Below are 16,548 nucleotides of genomic sequence, written 5' to 3'. Positions count from 1 at the left end.
GGGGTGCGGACCAGTGGGAGGCTGGGGGACAGAGGGAGAGCCGGGTCGGGGTGCGGACCAGTGGGAGGCTGGGGGACAGAGGGAGAGCCGGGTTGGGGTGCGGACCGGCAGGAGGCTGGGGGACAGAGGGAGAGCCGGGTTGGGGTGCGGACCGGCAGGAGGCTGGGGGACAGAGGGAGAGCCGGTGCCAGACCAGCCGGAGGCCGGGGGACAGGGAGAACCGGGTCGGGATCGGGGTGCGGACCGGCAGGAGGCCGGGGGACAGAGGGAGAGCCGGGTTAGGGTGCGGACCAGTGGGAGGCTGGGGGACAGAGGGAGAGCCGGGTGGGGATCGGGGTGCGGACCGGCAGGAGGCCGGGGGACAGAGGGAGAGCCGGTGCCAGACCAGCCGGAGGCCGGGGGACAAGGAAGAACCGGGTCGGAATTGGGGTGCGGACCAGCCGGAGGCCGGGGGACAGAGGGAGAGCCGGGTCGGGATCGGGGTGCGGACCGGCAGGAGGCTGGGGGACAGAGGGAGAGCCGGGTCGGGATCGGGGTGCGGACCGGCAGGAGGCCGGGGGACAGAGGGAGAGCCGGGTGGGGATCGGGGTGCGGACCAGCGGGAGGCCGGGGGACAGAGGGAAAGCCGGGTCGGGATTGGGGTGCGGACCAGCGGGAGGCCGGGGGACAGAGGGAGAGCCGGGTCGGGATCGGGGTGCGGACCGGCAGGAGGCTGGGGGACAGAGGGAGAGCCGGTGCCAGACCAGCCGGAGGCTGGGGGACAGAGGGAGAGCCGGGTCGGGATTGGGGTGCAGACTGGCAGGAGCCCGGGGGGCGGAGGGAGAGCCGGGGTTGGGGTGCGGACCAGCGGGAGTTCAGGGGACGGAGGGAGAGCCGGTTGAGGTGCACACAGGAACTTTATTTACTCAGGCGGCCGCCCTGGGCCACAGGGGTCACAGGCCGAACCACTGGGGCACGCCGCCCCGCCGGGGGTCCTGGCGCTGGCGCTGCCGCTGCTCCTCCATCAGCGCCTCGAGGCTGTCCTCCTCGGAGTCCTTGGGGCCCGGCTGCTTCTCAGGGAAGAGGTCCGGGAACGTGAAGGTCTGTCCATGAGCCTGCAGGCGGGACAGAGGCTGCAGCGGCCGGCGCGTGCACGGCGCGAGGGCCCCCGGCCGCGCGGACGGGACCTCGCCACCTCCCCTCCCGGTCACCTGGGCCGGGGGCCCCATGAGGTTCTGACTCTGCCCGGGCTCCGTCTGCGAGGTGCCTGCGGCCGCCGGGGGAACGGCCGGAGGGAGGCTCGGGGACACGGCCCCACTGTGTGCGGTGTCGCCCAAACCTCTTCCCTCCAAAGCGGAGGGCACCCCTCGGGCAGAGCCCCTCGCCCCAGTGCGAGCCACAGGGGAGCAGGGCCTGGCTTCGGCCCAGCTCTCCCCTCACGCACGCCCCCAGGCCCCTCCCACCACCCCAGGCGGCAGGGAATGCGGGAGGCGAGGGGGCCCCGAGGCGGGAGTTCCACTCGTGAATCAGGGAAGCGTGCTTGGTTCTCGCAGACCCTTGTTTTGCAGAGAAATCTGGATTGCGGGTGGGCAGCCAGGGACAGGCTGACCCGGCCCGTGTGCCCCCCCCCCGAGAACGTGAGGTTCATACATTCCGGCGAGGCGTAGCCAGCCCGCGGGAGAATTATCTTACACGTTTCAAAACCTTTCTTTTTTCCCCTTAAAAAAAAAAAATACCAAAGGGCAATAGTTTACATGGAGGGCTGACTGCTCGGAGCCGGGGGTGGGGTGGTGGTGGCATATTTAATACATCGAGGTGATTCTGCTGGTTTTCTGAGGTGGAGAAACCCAAAATGGCATTTTAAACATAAACACAAAATGGCCGCTTGCAGCAGCTCGGGAGAGCACAGGGGCCCAGGGAAAGGAATGTGGCCTGTGGGCGCGGACAGCAGCCCCTCGCAGCAGAGAATTCACCTGGTCCTCCCCCACCAGCCCTCCAGCCTGCGGAGGCGAGGGCGCCGGGCTGTAGAAAAGGACAGGAAAGCGGGGGGCATGCCGTGAGGGACCCAGCCCTGGCGGCTCCGGCTCCAGAGCCGGCCATTGTCTGCACTCCACCACTCCACCCTGCGAGCCTGCAGCCCCTGCATTCCTGGTGCTGTGTCAACACAGCCCCCGGCGGTCAGCCTGTTTGCTGTGTGGCCTCCGGGGGCCCTCGCTGGAGCCGGACTTGGGGCCAGGGAGATGTTTATCAGGTTGTCAGAGAAGGAAGGCATGTGGGTCTCCCACCCGGTGGGACCAGCTTTCCCGCAGCCGCGGACTCAAAATAAACCTGTGTGATTGGATTTGTCTTTCTGACTGACCCTCAGTGTACTCTGTAACTGCTCTGTGTTTAGAAGCCCCGAGGGGGCCCGGAGGGACAGGCCACTGCGGCCAGGGCCCCCACCTCGGGGGACTGGACAGGGGAGGGACCCTTTCGGGGGGGCACAGCCCCCCTCGCCGTGCTGCAGGCTGCGGGAAGCTCCTGGGGCCCTTGGGGTGGGCAGGGGGCTCACAGACGTAACTCGGAGCAGCGGGGCTGGCCCGGCGGGGCCCTGGGTACCAGTGGGGTGGCCTGGGTGCTGCCTGGGGCTCACAAAGGTGTCAGAGAAGCCGCTGCAGACCCCAACCGAAGTGCTCAGTTCGGTTTTCATGAGTGGGAGTGGGGGTGCGGGTGCGGGTGCGGGTGCGGCTGGGGGCCCGGTCAAGAACTCGGGGCTCGGATGGCTCCAAAGCCACTTGTAACCACAGCTCCCCGAGAGGGGCCTCGTGGCCAATGTGGACATATGGCCGTCCACCCGCCGCCGTGAGTGACGGATGGCCGCCCGGACACAGAGGACACAGGCGTCTTTATGAGGCCGGGCGCCCCCCGCCCCACGCGGGCTGGTTTTATGGACGGCAAATATTAGGGCAAATAATTACGGGGGCCCCGCTCAGTACAACAGCTGTGACTGTTTTTCAGAAAAGCTGCCACGCGGACGGGATCCCCTCACCCAGGGCCTCCCGGAGCCGCTGGGCTGCGGCCGGCCGGGCTTCGCCACTGCGCTACTGCCATCTAGCGGCCGGCGCCGCGGCCCCGCGCGGCTCAGACACAGAGAGCGCGGCAGGAGCCCCCGGCCCCCAGGACCAAGCAGAGGGGCAGCGCTCGGACCCGGAGAGCAGGGCTGACCTGGGAGGTGCCCGCCCGGCGACGTGGAGACCCTGCCCGGGGCCTCGTGGCCTTGGGGGTCAGGGACAAGCACCCCTGAGCAGGCGGCCAGCCTGGGCCGCCCTGGGAAAGTGGGAGTGAGCCAGTGTCCACAGCCCTGGGCTCCGTCAGTAAGGCTTGGGGGTCAGACCGCCCTGGCCAGGCAGGACCCACGGGGGGAACCTGGGGACCGTGCAGGCGCCCACAACCCAGTGTACACGGAGGGGGTGGGGGGCCTCTGGGCATGGGAGCGGCCCCAGCACAGGCCTCCGGGCTCTGAGGCTCGGCGTGATCTGGTTTCTGTCAGAGTCCAAATCCCCGGGCCTGGGTGGGCCTGCTCTGCCTGCAGCGTGCTCAGAGTTCAAAGGCTCGACAGGGGTGGCCCTGAGACGCTCCAGAGTGCCCGCCGGCCCCTCCCACCGGCTTAGCTGTGCTTTGAACCCGGCTCCGCGGCCCGCTGTGGATTAGAGCGGAGGGCAGTGGACCTTGAGATCCTGCCCCTCAAGGCCTTCCTGGGCCCCAGGCAGCGGCTGCTGCACAAACAACGTGGCCCCCGCCCCCGAGAGGTCACTGCCGGTCAGGCAGACGCAGGTTCTCCGGCGCCCACCCTCCCTGTGCCCCGCCGCCGCCAGCACGCTCACCAGCTGCACGTAGGCCACCTTGTAGTCCGGCTTCTTCACCCTGACGTTCCTGTGGTCCCGCTTCCTGTTGGAACCTGTCGGGGGGAGAAGCGTGACTGCCCCGCTCCAGGCGCCCTCTTTACAGAGACGGGGCCACGCGAGCTGGCATGGCACACCTGAGGGGGCCTGCGAGTCTGCTCGGGGCACGAGCAGAGCCCTCTCTGCTGAAACCCCGACATGGCTGAAACGCTCAGCACTAGGCTCCCGCCGGCTCCTCAGACTGAAGGCCTGTGGGTCCCCGGGGAGGAAGGGGGCCAGGAAGGAGCCGGGAAGGCGAGGAGGGGGGTGAAGTAGTGCTCAGAGGAGCCTGTGGGGCCCAGAACCAGCTCTGCCTGTGAGGAGTGTGACCCCGGGAGCCAGCCGGCACCGTGCCGAGGAGTGGCGGCGAGGGTGTGGTGGGTCAGTGGGGGAAGGTCAGGCGGTGTGACTCCCCCCCACCCCACCCCCCGGCACGCACCATGCTGCACCCTGGTCCGCACGGCGGCCACGGGCACACTGTAGATGCGCTCCAGGTAGTTCTTCACGTCCACCCTGGTCATCCTGGGAGGAAGGACGGGACTTGTGAGCTGGGCTGGCAGGGAGGACGAGGCACGGCCTCCTCGGCCATGTCAGGGAGAAGCCACGGCTGTGGCTGGGCTGCCCCCCCCACCCCGCGGCCAGCAGCGGGCCCCCGCCCCTCACTCCCACCACCACGTTAGTGTGGGGGTGACGGAGGGACCAGGCCCCGGGCCCCTGCTCAGTCCCACGTGGCCCCGTCGGCAGCGGCTGCCCCACCTCGCCCGGCACTGGCAGAGAGGGACTGTCCTTTTCGCCCGAATGCATCTGACACCCGGGCCCCAGCCTCTCCTGCCCCTGCCGGTTCCCACGGGAGCTCAAGCCGAGCCTGGGGTCCCCCCCCGCCCCCCCGGAACAGGCACACCCTGCAGCTGTGGGGACAGGAGCTGCTTGGGGAAGAGCGGTGACAGGACTGGGCGGGCGGGGCAGGAGAGAAGCCCCGGGCTCGCCCCGGCTCTCCAGGGCACAGGGGGCCGGCCAGGACCCCGTCAGTCCTTGCAGAGCCTCGGGGGGCTGCCTGCGGGCCTCCCACGGTCCTGTCCCTGCGGACTCACTCCATGGGGATCCGGAACTGCACGGTGTCCTCGGGCTGGGCCGTGCCGGGCCGCACCAGCTGGATGAAGAAGTTGGTGCGGAAGACGCGGAGCTGCGGGCCGCCCACCTGGTACAGGGGGTACCTGTGCGGGAGAGGCCGGTCCACCGTGCGCCCGAACGCCCCACGCCCGTCTGCCCACCAGATCGACGGCTCTCTGCAGGCCCCGGCCCCGGCCCCGGCGCCTCACGTGGCTCTGCCCAGTGTGGGGCCAGTTCCCCAGCCCCCGCACCAACGGGGGTAGCAGGGCTGCTGAACTCGGAGGCCAGAAAGCGCCCGTGACCACGGAGAACTGGCCCCGGGCCCCGCACGGCAGGCGGGCAGCTTGCTTATTCAGAGTGAGGCTCCCCCAGGCCCGGGCCCCGCACGGCGGCCGCCATCCCGGAGGGGCCCACACATGGCAGGCGGGCCCGTGAGCTGGGCTGGGAGGAGGTGGACGGGGTCAGCCCAGGGGCAGAGGCTCAGCCCCGCAGTGGGGAGGAGAACGCCAGCCCCTCAGAAAGAGTGAAGACGCAGGGTTCAGGGTACGGTGTGTGCAGCTCCCCATCCTGCTCCCCACACGCACACCCCAACCCCAAAGTCCCCCAAGGTGGGCACAGGTGGCTGCGACTCCGACCCACTGCCATCTCCAAACGGGCCCAGGCTCCGGGCCAGACGCGCGGGCGGGGAGCCCCGGGGCAGATCTTGGTGGAAGGTGGGAGCTGGGGGTCTCCCTGACGTCCTCCCCCCCCACACACACCCCCGGGACCATCGGCTGCACCGGGAAGGGGCTCTGTGGGGCTGAATCCCACACCGGCTCTTGCTCCTCGAGTCTGGGAGTGTGAGGCGGCCGGGGGGTCCGAGGGCCTTGTGGGGTGTCCTGAGGGCTGAGGCAGGAGCACTGGGGGCTGCTCCCCCGGGGCCCCTGAACTGGATGGCTGGGTGCCCTCCACCTCCTGCTGCACGGGCTGTGCAGGGCTGGGCACGCAGGGGTGGGAAGCAGCAGGTCTGGGTACGAGGCTGCCTTGTTGTACCCTGGGCTCCTGATGGCAGCTCTGCAGGGGCCGGAGGCTGGACCCCCGGCCACGCAGGCGAGCGGGGACACTGGTTTGGACTCCCCATCTCTCCAGGACCCCAGCCCTAGCTGGGGCCTGTGGGGGCACGCTTCACTGGGGGTGCAGAGAGGCCCCGTGTGAGGGTGGAGGTGGGAAAGAGAGCCTACCGAGGCCCCTGCCCCCAGCTCGGGCTGCTGACCACCCTCCTGCAGGGCCCTGGGCCCCGGCTCCCCCGTGGGGCCCACCCTGGCCTCTGGGCGGCTTCGCCCACCCCTGCCCCCCTGACCGCTCCCCCGTTTTCGCAAGCACCTCGACCCATCCCTGCTCGGCTGCATACAACGGGCTGGCTGCCCGCCAGCAGCCCTCCCGCCCTGTGGCCCCGAGGCTGACTCATCCCATCCCACCCTCTCCCCCACCCCTGGCTCCCCCCTTCCCCCCCGGGCCTCCCCGGCCGGTCCGGCAGCACGTGCGCCAGCGGCCGGGCCGGCTCCTTCCCGCCCGCACGGCCTCTCCCCGGCCCGGCCGCCACGGGGGCTGCTGGGCGCAGAGCGGGGGCGCAGCGGGGATCGCCCCGCACCCCTTATCGCGCCTGCACTTGTTCACGCGCAGGCCCTGGAGCACTCGGGGGGCTGGTGCACTCGGGGGGCTGGAGCACTCGGGGGGCTGGAGCACTGGGGGGGCTGGAGCACTCGGGGGGCTGGAGCACTGGGGGGGCTGGAGCGCTCGGGGGGGGGCTGGAGCACTGGGGGGGCTGGAGCACTGGGGGGGCTGGTGCACTGGGGGGGCTGGTGCACTGGGGGGGCTGGGCCGGCCGGGCCGGGGCAGAGCAGGGCCCGCACCGGGGCCGTGAGGGGGGTGCGGCTGCCGGGCGCACTCGGACACACTCCGCAGACCGCCAGGCCCCGCCGCGGCCGGGCCCGCGCCCCTTGGCCGTGACCCCCACGTCCCCCCGCCCCCCCGCGGGCCGCCCCACTCACAGCACGTTCCGCGCCATCGCCGACTTCCGGTCTGCGGGCAGAGAGGCTCCTGCGCGTGGCCCCGTGGCCTCCGCGCAGCGCCCCCTGGTGTCCGGAGGGCGCGCCCCGCCCCGCGCGGCCGGCACGGGTCCGGAGCTCCCCGCACCTGAGCCGCACCCAGAGAGCCAGGGGTCCCCCCAGCCAGCGCCCTGGGGAGGGGGGGGGGGCTGGTCCTCTCTGCACCCCGCAGCCACCCTCTCCTGTCCCCGGTGGCCTGGTCCTCTCTGCACCCCAAAGCGCCTTACAGACTCTGCAGGGCAGGGGGCCATGGCAGGGAGTGCCCAGCCCGCCAAGGTGGGCATGCCACCCCAGAGAGGGGGGCAGGCGGCTGGGCCTGGCAGCTGCTGCTGGGGGAGCCCCCGGGAGGCCCGGCCTGGGGAGGGGGCTGCAGGCCCCCTCCTGGGTGTGTTTGCTGATGGGAGCGGCCTGAGTGGGGTGACCCAGGATGAAGGCGCAGGCAAGGACGGGGCCCGGGGCCCGGGGCCCGGGGCAGGGTCGGCGGTGACAGCGGGCCCCAGCCTGCCTGGGGTGCGAGCAGGGCAGGGCGGACCCTCTCCCTCCTGGAGGGGACTGTTCTGTGACCCAAGCCGGCTGCGGACCAGAGGGCCCAGGTTCATTTCCAGGTGGAGGGCACAGGCCTCCGTACAGGTTTGGTTCCCGGCCTGTGTGTCGCTCTCTCTCCCCTTCCCCCCTTCCCCTCTCTCTGAAAATCAATGGAAAAATATCCTCGGGTGAGGATTAACAAAACAAAACCAGAAAGAAAAAGAAAAAGGGACCAGCCAGGGGGAAGGGGAGGGGGAGGGCGCTCCGTTTATGAAGTGTGGCTGAGGCCTGCTCCCGCTGGAAGGTGAGATGTTACGTGCGGAGATGTGGCCGGAAATTGTGCTCCGCGTGGTGGGTGGCTGGGAGGGCAGTGGGGGCTGCGGTGCCGGCTGGGGGCTCTGCTGTGCTGCGGACCCCTCAGCACTCAGCCCTTGCCTCCCTGATGAGCTGTCGGCGGAGCCCTCCCCCCGGACTGGGTTTCTGGCACAGAGAGGGTCCCTCAGTTTAACTGCCCTCACCTCCTCCTCCCCCCACGTCCCCGGGCCGCCCCGGCCTCGCCAGCTCCCCCAGGAGAGAGGTGCCAGCGAAAGCAGGGCTCTGGCTACATGTGGCGCTCACAACCACCCATACCTGCCCTCCTGAGGGGGGCTCCCTGGGTTTCTGGCCCCAGGGGCTCCGGCAGGAAACCAGCCAGCAGGACCTGGGTCCTGAAACCCCTTACCGTGGTGGCAGTCTTTTTTTATTTTTTAAAAATATATATTTTATTGATTCTTCACAGAAAGGAAGGGAGAGGGATAGAGAGTTAGAAACATCGATTAGAGAGAATCATCCATCTGCTGCCTCCTGCACACCCCCCACTGGGCTTGTGCCCGAAACCAAGGAAGGTACATGCCCTTGACTGGAATCGAACCCGGGACCTTTCAGTCGTAGGCCGACGCTCTATCCAGTGAGCCACACCGGTCAGGGCTGTGGGTGGCAGTCTTGTCTCTACGCCTCTGCTTCCCTCTGGGGCAAGGTTAGGGTCAGGGGATCCTGTGGGTGGCTGGCAAAGGCCGGGCAGCCCTGGCCAGGGTGGCGGGGTGCCCCTCCCCAGCCCCCCATCAGAGTGGCTTTGGGATTCCAAGTGGGCCACGCCCCCGGAGCCGAGGTCACCTGCAGGGACAATGGGTCCACATGGCGGCCATGCTGACGGAAGGAGTGAGTGCCGTCCCTGCTCAGATCAAGGCCCTGCGACCATCCAGCTTTCGGGGCCCGGCTGAGGATGCACGTCTGGCCTCGGAGGGCCTGGCACACAGGGACCCGGAGGTAACCCTGGCACCATGCGTCTGTGCTCACCGGTGTTGGCCCTTCTTTGTGTTCCTGAATCTGTGACTTATCTGTTCATATATCCGGTTCCTTTCCCGCTCTAGTGAGGCGATGCTACGAGCTGAATGGTGTCCCCCCTCCACTGCCGAAGCCCTCACCCCGGGACCTCGGAGTGGGCCTGTGTGTGGAGCTGGGACCTGTAAAGCATGGCTAAGCGGACACGCGGTGGGCCTGATCTCACAGGTCTGGGGTCCTTCTGGGAAGAGGAGGTGAGGACACAGGATGGGACCAGCACAGCACCCACACGCCCAGGCGGGAGGCCTCAGGGGGCCCAGCCTTCAGGACCCACGGTGAGTGTCTGGTTCCCGATGCTGCCCGGGCCCTTGGTGGCAGCCGCTTTGGCAAACCTATTTGGGTTTTTCAGTTTCTTCTGGATTTCCAAGTGTATTCCCGTGTTCCTCCCATGATCCTTGGTCGGTCAAAACTTTTGCTCCGTTGGCCCTCTGGCTCTTAACTGTTCACACCAGCTCCGTGTCGCCCCATGGACGTGCGGCCCCGGCCGGCCCCCCTCTCCCCCACAGCCTGATGGTCCCACGTCCCTCACCCCCGAGGCGCCCGGGGCCTCCGAGGGCCCCTCTCCCTCCCGCCTCCCCCGCTCCCCGCGGGCGCCGTGACCTGGTCGGCCTGCACGGTATGGTCTTCCATAAATGGAAGTACAGTATAGAACGCCCTGGCTGGCTCCCTTCCCCAGCATAGCTATTGTGGGACGCATTCGTGCCTCGTGTGCGCCCGCCCCGCATTCCTCCGGCCGCCACGGTGGGACACACCACAGCCTGTTTATCCATTCCCCGTTGATGGACATCTGGGCCGTTTCCAGCTTTTGGGCGATGAAAAAACAAAGCGGTATTTACATTCATGTGAAAGTCTTTACAAGGACAAACACTTCCTTTTCTCGTGGGTAAATGCTTCGAAGGAACAGGGCTCCGATCACACGGGGGGTTTATGTTTAACTGTTTTTAAGAGAAGGAGACACTGCCAACTGGTTCCTTTCACATTGCTGCTCGAGAGGTGGGGACACGGGTGCTGGGTGGGCCTGCGGGCGCCGCAGTCCTGAGAGCCGGGCATCCTGTGATTTTATGATTTTAGTGCGGCTCCCCCCCCCCCCCCCCCCCAAGACCCAGGGCTCCCACCCTCAGGGTTCACATGCTCACTCGCCCTTCATTTATCTTGTTAATGAGGTATCGCTTCTAATCTTCGGCCCATTTTTTTTAAACCCGGTTGTTTGTTTTCTCATTATGAAGTGTCTGGGCTTTCTGTGCATTTCTTGTTCATTTCCCCCTCTTTTTTTTGAGAGTGCTTTCTGTCTTCTGGTTTGGGCCCTGGAGTCTGAGATTTTCCTTCTCCTGACAGCGTCTTTTAAAGAGCAAAGGGTGTTTTGTAATAATATGAACAATAAAAATTTATTTTAAAAAATAAATAAATAAAGAGCGAAGGCTGAACGTTTCTGAGGCCTCATAACGCACCCGCTTGCTCTTTGGGGGGCTGCGGTCTTGGCCTTGAGTCTGGGGGACCTGGGCCCCGTCCGTCCGTGCTCTCAAAGGGGGTCTCCCGTGTGTCAGTGGTTCTCCCGTGTGTGGGCCCGTGACCCGCTCTGAGTTCACCTCTGGCTGGAGGGCGAGGTCTGATTCCACACCGTGACCCTTACCAGTCCTGCCCGTGGCCATGCCAGCGTCCCAGCGTGGTTCCCCGGATGAGGGATGGCCCCCCCGAACGCGAGGCCTTCCTGGCACCCTGTTCCCAGGCCCTTCCTGGCACCCTGTTGCTCTGAGGGAGAAGCTTGACTCTCACACCGGTGATTTTTTTCGTTGCTCTCGTCCTGTGCTGATTCTTAGAACACCAGCTCTACTTCCTTCTTCTTTCTGGGGCTGCTCAGACAGCGCTGGGTCCCCACCTTTTCGTGGGAACCGTGGGGCTCCGACTGGAAAGCCACTGGGGCTCCGACTGGGGTTGTGCTGAACCTCGAGACTAAGCGGAGGGACCGCTGGCGCCCTGCCCGCCCTGCCCGACTCTCCCAACCCACGCGTCTGTGGCCCCTCCATCGCTCTCCCCAATGCTTTCTACGTATCCACGTGTAGTCTTTCACACCCTCCTGCCGGTTTATCCCTGTTTTGGGTGACACGCTTGGGAAGTGGTGTCGTTGTTTTTTGTTAACCCTCACTGGAGGATATTTCCCCGTTGATCTTTAGAGAGAGGGGAAGACTGAGAGAAACATGGATGTGAGAGAAACACAGGGATTAGTTGCCTCCTACATAAGCCCTGACCAGGGCCTGGGCCAGAGAGGAGCCTGCAACCAAGGTACGGGCCCTTGGCCGGAATCGAACCCGGGACCCCTTGGTCTGTAGGCTGACGCTCTTGGGATCGTTCTTGCAGGCCCCCGTCCCATTGCTCACGCCCACTTTGTAGAAAGACATTGGAGCCCCGTGTGTGTCCTGGGGCCTCGCTAAGCACACTCTGGTCCTGGTGGCTCTTCCCAGAGGCCCCGCCGGGCGTGTGGTCCGGGGTGTTGGTCACGAAAGCCGCGTCCTCGCCGATTCTCACTACCTCTTTCTTGTCTCTTTGCGGGGGGCCAGCACCCCCAGTGCGGAGCCCTGTGGACTCCCTCGCCCCGGCTCACTCTCTCTCCTGGGGATGGGGGGATCCACCTGTGAAGCTGTCTAGGCCTGGAGTTTCTTTGTGGGGACCTTTCTTTTGTTTTTCAGTCCTCATCTGAGGATATTTTTTCCATTGGAAGGGAGGGAGGGAGGGAGGGAGGGAGGGAGAGAGAGAGAGAGAGAGAGAGAGAGAGAGAGAGAGAGAGAGATCCTCCCAAAGAGAGATACATGGATTGGCTGCCTCCTGCACATGCCTCGGCTGGGTCTGGGGATCGAACCCAAATCCCAGGTCTGTGCCCTTGACCAGGAATCAAACCCAAGAGCCCTCAGTGCGTGGGCAGACGTGCTAACCGCTGAGCCACCAGCCAGGGCTGCTGCTTTTCTGTGGGAAGTCCTCCCTGCGCGTCCGAGTCTCTGGTAGCTACGGGTTTGCTCCGGTTCCCCCTTGCTTTCCGTGTGAGCGTCCTTCGGGGGTGCTTTTCGCAAAGCGTGGCCATTCCACCGCCCCGTCCTGCAGACCGGCATAAAGCTGTCCTCACTCTGCCCTCGTGGCTCCTTAGACCTGCCCCACTGGCGGCGAGGGCTCCCGCGCTCCCCAAACCGGCGCCATCTGTCCCCTCTCTCTGCCCCCTTTCCTGGCCAGATGGGTTCGAGGTTTGTCCATGTGTGTCCATACTTCCAGAGTACCAAGTTTGGGTGTTATTTTTATGCATTTATTTTTTAAATGTTTTTCTTTTCTTTAATTTCAGAGAGGAAGGGAGAGGGAGAGAAAGATAGAAACATCCACGATGAGAGAGAGTCATGGATCGGCTGTCCCCTGCATGCCCCTCACAGGGGATCAAGCCTACAACCCGGGCCTGTGCCCGGCCTGGGAATCAAACCCTGCCCTCCTGGTTCCAGGTCAGTGCTCACCCCCTGAGCTATGCTGGCCAGTCCTAGCTTTATTTTTTAAAACTTTTCTATTGTTTCTGTGTTTCCCACTTCATGGCCGTTCTGGTGCTTTCTCAGACTTTAACTTTTCCCCTACACTCCTGGAGGAGAGGGAGCTGGGATCGGGGACGAGGGCCCCTCGCCCCCCTCCCCCGTGCTGGCGGGCGGATTTGGCCCGGGCGCTGCCTCCGTGGCGCTCCCCCGCCCGCACTCCTGGCTCCAGCCCTCCGTGAGGCCCCTTCTTGCTTTCCTTCCCCTCATGGATCATTTAGAAGTGTGTTATTTCGATTCCAAATACTTGAGCGTTTTCCAAGGATCTTTCTGTTATTGATTTATAATTCAATTCCTTATGGTCCAGGAACATAATCCGTGGGACTTGAACCCTCCTCAACTTATTAAGTCTTGTTTTATGGCCCAGAACGCGGTCTGCATCCGTGAGCGTCCGTGTGCACCGGGAAGGAATGTGCTCGCTCGAGTATTCCATGCCTCGGCGGGCGGGCGGGCTGGCAGCCGGGAGGCCCCTCTGTCCCCCTCGGTTTCGGCCTGCACGTCCCATTAACCACTGAGGGGGGGCTGTCTCCCCCTGTAGCTGGGCCCTTGTTCCTCTCTCCTCTCAGGCCTCCATTTTGTCGGCTTCACGTACATTTAGAAGGGGACAACGTGTGTTTTCATGTTTATTTTTGATTTTTTAAAATAAATGTATCTGTACTGATTTCAGAGAGGAAGGGAGAAGGAGAGGGAGAGAGAAAGAAACATCCATGATGAGAAAGAGTCATGGATCGGCTGCCTCCTGCACACCCCACAACGGGACGGAGCCTGCAACCCCGGGCATGTGCCCTTGACTGGGAATCGAACCCTGACCTCCTGTTTCCTAGGCTGATACTCCGCCTCGGAGCCACACCGGCCTGCCTGGCCTGTCTTCATCTGTAAAGTGTGTTCCCGGCACCAGCTGGCCCCTTCTCCGCCGTGGCTGGTCTCCGAGAGTGGGCTGGGCCGCCGGGCTCTGCTGCCCTGGGAGCCCCCACCATGCTCTCCTCTTGCGTCCTCCGTCCCACGGGCGCCCCTTGTCTGGCCTCCCTGCACCTCCGTGCTCTCTCGTCAGCCCGGGGGTCCAGGGGGCTCCCCCTGCCCGCCCCGCGGCCTGGACACTCCCCGGGAAGCATGCTGGGCACTGAGGGGCACGCCCCGACCCTCCCTGCCTCCCCACGACCCCGCTGCTCGCTGCCTAATGGCCTGTGTGGTGTCACCGGGGCCACTTGCCGGCTGCTCGGTGGGGTGTGGCGGGCGGGAGGATGAAGGCGCCCGTGACCCCCTCGTCTCGCGGCGATGAGCACCGTTTGAAGTGCTGCAGCCGGACGTTGGAAGCGGAGAGATTTACAGGGCTCCCTGTGCTCTTCCACGGCCGAGAGCCGGAGAGCCAGTTGCCCCCGCCTCCTCTTCCCCGGCTTCATTCTCTCCAGCACGTGGTGGTGTGTGCTGCGGAGGGGGACACGCTTTTGCCTTTGTCCTCCACACGCATGTGATGGCCGCAGCCGCCTTTGGTAACCCACCCACCACCACCCCGTCCTCGATGGAGACACCCCGGCTTCCCGCACCCTGTGACCACCCAGTGAGCACTGGGGAGAAGCTGTGCAGCCGCCAAAAGCAGAGGTGCTGGGCTGTGAGTCCCGGCCGGTAGCAGCGTCCACGGGGCAGTGGCTGCGAGGCCCCGTGTCCCTGTGTCCTCCACTCTGCACCCCCGTTGACTGCATGTCCCTGTGTCCCCCACTCTGCGCCCTGTTGGCTACGTGTCACTGTGGCACCCACGCTGCACCCCCGTTGGCTGTGTGGCCCAGTATCACCACTCTGCACCCCTATTGTCTGCGTTTTCCCGTGTCCCTGTGGCACCCACTCTGCGCCCCGTTGGCTACGTGTCCCTATGGCACCCACTCTGCACCCCGTTGGCCCCCTGGAAAGTGGGGACGTGAGGCCATCAGCACCTCGGGCCGAGGCACAGACGCTCGCCTTTGTGTGCCCTCTTCCTCCCTCACACGGAGCCCGCGCTCCCCGCTTCCTGTCCGCTCTCCCTTCCCAGGCCTTTGACACTCATCCGTCAGCCCCCACCCCGCATGGCCCCAGATACATCCCATCAGGGTCTGTGCAGGGACCTGGCAGCTCCAAACTGGACTTGGGAAGAGCGATTCGTGTAAACTTCCTGCCGGGCAGGATGTGTGCGTCCCCTCCGCGCCCCCCAGCTGTTTATCCATTTCTCATTAGCGCGTCCTGTCCCTCCTCCAGGCCGGCCTCCGGGGGCCGCTCCCCTCTTCCTGCACCCGGCCCTGGCCTTTGTTTGGGAATGGAGAGTGTGTCACCCACTTTATCTCGCGCGCCCGGCAGGGAGGCCGTGCGATAGGGACGTGAAGTATGTGCCCGAGTCTGGCGGCCTTCCTGGGGCCCCTCGTCATTCTGCGGCCCTTCCGCCGGCTCCAGCGGCCCCCTCCTCCCAGGCCCATTCGCCCGGTTTCCGCTCCACGTCGCCCGCATTGTCTCTGGTTTCCAGCCCCGGCAGGGGGCCCTGATGGCAAAAGCAGGCGTCCTTGCCGGGTTCCTGTCTCAGCCTAGCGCGCCGGCCCCGTCGGGCCACACGGGCAGGTAGCGGAAGCGCCTGGCTGCCGCCTGCCGTCGGTTCTGCAGGTTTTGTGCTCAGAGAGCAGGGTCGACCCTCAGCAGAGGACCTTTCCCATGGTTTACTGCCATGAACGCCGAGAGCGGCTCCAGGAGGGGGAATAAAAATAGCAAGAGACACAGCAGTCCCCAGCCCCAGCCTCCAGCCCCCAGCCCCCAGCCCCCAGTCCCCCAGCCTCCCAGCTCCCCAACCCCCAGTCCCCCAGCCTCCCAGCCCCCCAGCCCCAGTCCCCAGCCCTAGCCCACAGCCCCCAGCCCCCAGCCCACAGCCCCCCAGCCACAGCCCCCCAGCCCACAGCCCCCAGCCCACAGCCCCCCAGCCTCCCAGCCCCCCAACCCCCAGCCCCAGCCCCCCAGCCCCCCAACCCCCAGTCCCCCAGCCTCCCAGCCCCCCAACCCCCAGCCCCAGCCCCCCAGCCCCCCAGCCCCCCAGCCCCCCAGCCCCCCAGCCCCCAGCCCCCCAGCCCCCCAGTCCCCCAGCCCCCCAGCCCCAGCCCCCCAGCCCCCAGCCCCCAGCCCCCAGCCCCCCAGCCCCAGCCCCCCAGCCCACAGCCTCCAGCCCCCCAGCCCCCAGCCCCCCAGCCCCAGCCCCCCAGCCCACAGCCCCCAGCCCCCAGCCCACAGCCCCCCAGCCCCAGCCCCCCAGCCCACAGCCCCCAGCCCACAGCCCCCCAGCCCCCCAGCCCCAGCCCCCCAGCCCCCAGCCCCCAGCCCTGGGTCTAAGATCACAGTGGGTGCCCCCTGCTCCCCAGCCGCCAGAGGGGCCCATTGTCTGAGACGTGTGCTCCTCACATCCAGCACATAGCTCGCTGTCAGGCTGAGAGATGGCGTGTCGGTCTTCAAACAGCCAGGGTTCACTTTTGTATCCTCCACCATCTCTGTTCCAGGCGCCCGGCCCCCCGGCCAGCACACCCCCCGGGTCCCCCCTCCCCCAGTCTATGGGATGCCCCCATGCCCCTGGGCCCAGCAGCTCAGGTCGCAGAGAAGAGTGTTTTCCTGCCCATGGGTGGCTTTTGTGTTACGTTTTGTGTGTGTTTTCTTGTTCCACAGCTCCGGCCGGGACTCGGTGAGGATGAGTGGAGTTGGCCGTTCAGAAACGTGCCTCATGGGGGTCACTCCTGTCTGAAGTGGATAAATCTGAAGAAGCAGCGGCTCCGGGAGAATCTCGCCAGGCCAGCCGGCGTGGCTCAGGGCTTGAGCATCGGCCTAGGAACCAAGAGGTCGGGGTTCGATTCCCGGCCAGGGCACAGGCCCAGGCTGTGGCCTGGATCCCCAGTTTGGGGCGTGCAGGAGGCAGCCGCTCCATGATTCGCTCTTGTCATAGTTGTTTCTCCCTCCCTCTCCCTTCCTCTCTGACATCAATAAAAATGTATTTTT

The 16,548-nt window shown here is 66.0% G+C and overlaps 1 protein-coding gene and 1 long non-coding RNA gene across 2 annotated transcripts; one reads left to right on the top strand and one right to left on the bottom strand.

Annotated features, from left to right (window-relative positions):
- Positions 1–881: 881 nt before the first annotated feature.
- MRPL23 (mitochondrial ribosomal protein L23) lies at positions 882–7,186 on the bottom strand. The gene is made up of 5 exons (XM_036428831.2): positions 7,040–7,186; positions 4,991–5,113; positions 4,339–4,421; positions 3,843–3,916; positions 882–1,094 (listed from the first exon to the last, which is right to left on the bottom strand). The coding sequence occupies exons 1-5, from the start codon at positions 7,054–7,056 to the stop codon at positions 933–935; spliced, it is 459 nt and encodes a 152-aa protein (XP_036284724.1). The 5' UTR covers positions 7,057–7,186; the 3' UTR covers positions 882–932.
- Positions 7,187–8,492: 1,306 nt separating this feature from the next.
- On the top strand, positions 8,493–16,548 carry LOC123651942. Its single transcript, XR_006740955.1, has 3 exons — positions 8,493–8,926; positions 9,031–9,276; positions 16,222–16,548. It is a non-coding gene; the product is annotated as an uncharacterized LOC123651942 (long non-coding RNA).

The sequence above is a fragment of the Pipistrellus kuhlii genome, unplaced genomic scaffold (assembly GCF_014108245.1).
Source record: "Pipistrellus kuhlii isolate mPipKuh1 unplaced genomic scaffold, mPipKuh1.p scaffold_m20_p_91, whole genome shotgun sequence".
Taxonomy (NCBI): domain Eukaryota; kingdom Metazoa; phylum Chordata; class Mammalia; order Chiroptera; family Vespertilionidae; genus Pipistrellus; species Pipistrellus kuhlii.
Note: the sequence above shows the minus strand (reverse complement) of the source record. Positions and strands in the feature narration are given on the sequence as shown.

What these genes read in the sequence shown, in the direction of transcription:
- MRPL23 (XM_036428831.2), bottom strand. An exon ending in CAGTTCCGGATCCCCATGGA is followed by an intron (nt 4,422 to 4,990) that starts GTGAGTCCGCAG and finishes CCTTCCTCCCAG; the next exon opens with GATGACCAGGGTGGACGTGA. An exon ending in AGGTGGCCTACGTGCAGCTG is followed by an intron (nt 1,095 to 3,842) that starts GTGAGCGTGCTG and finishes TCCCGCCTGCAG; the next exon opens with GCTCATGGACAGACCTTCAC.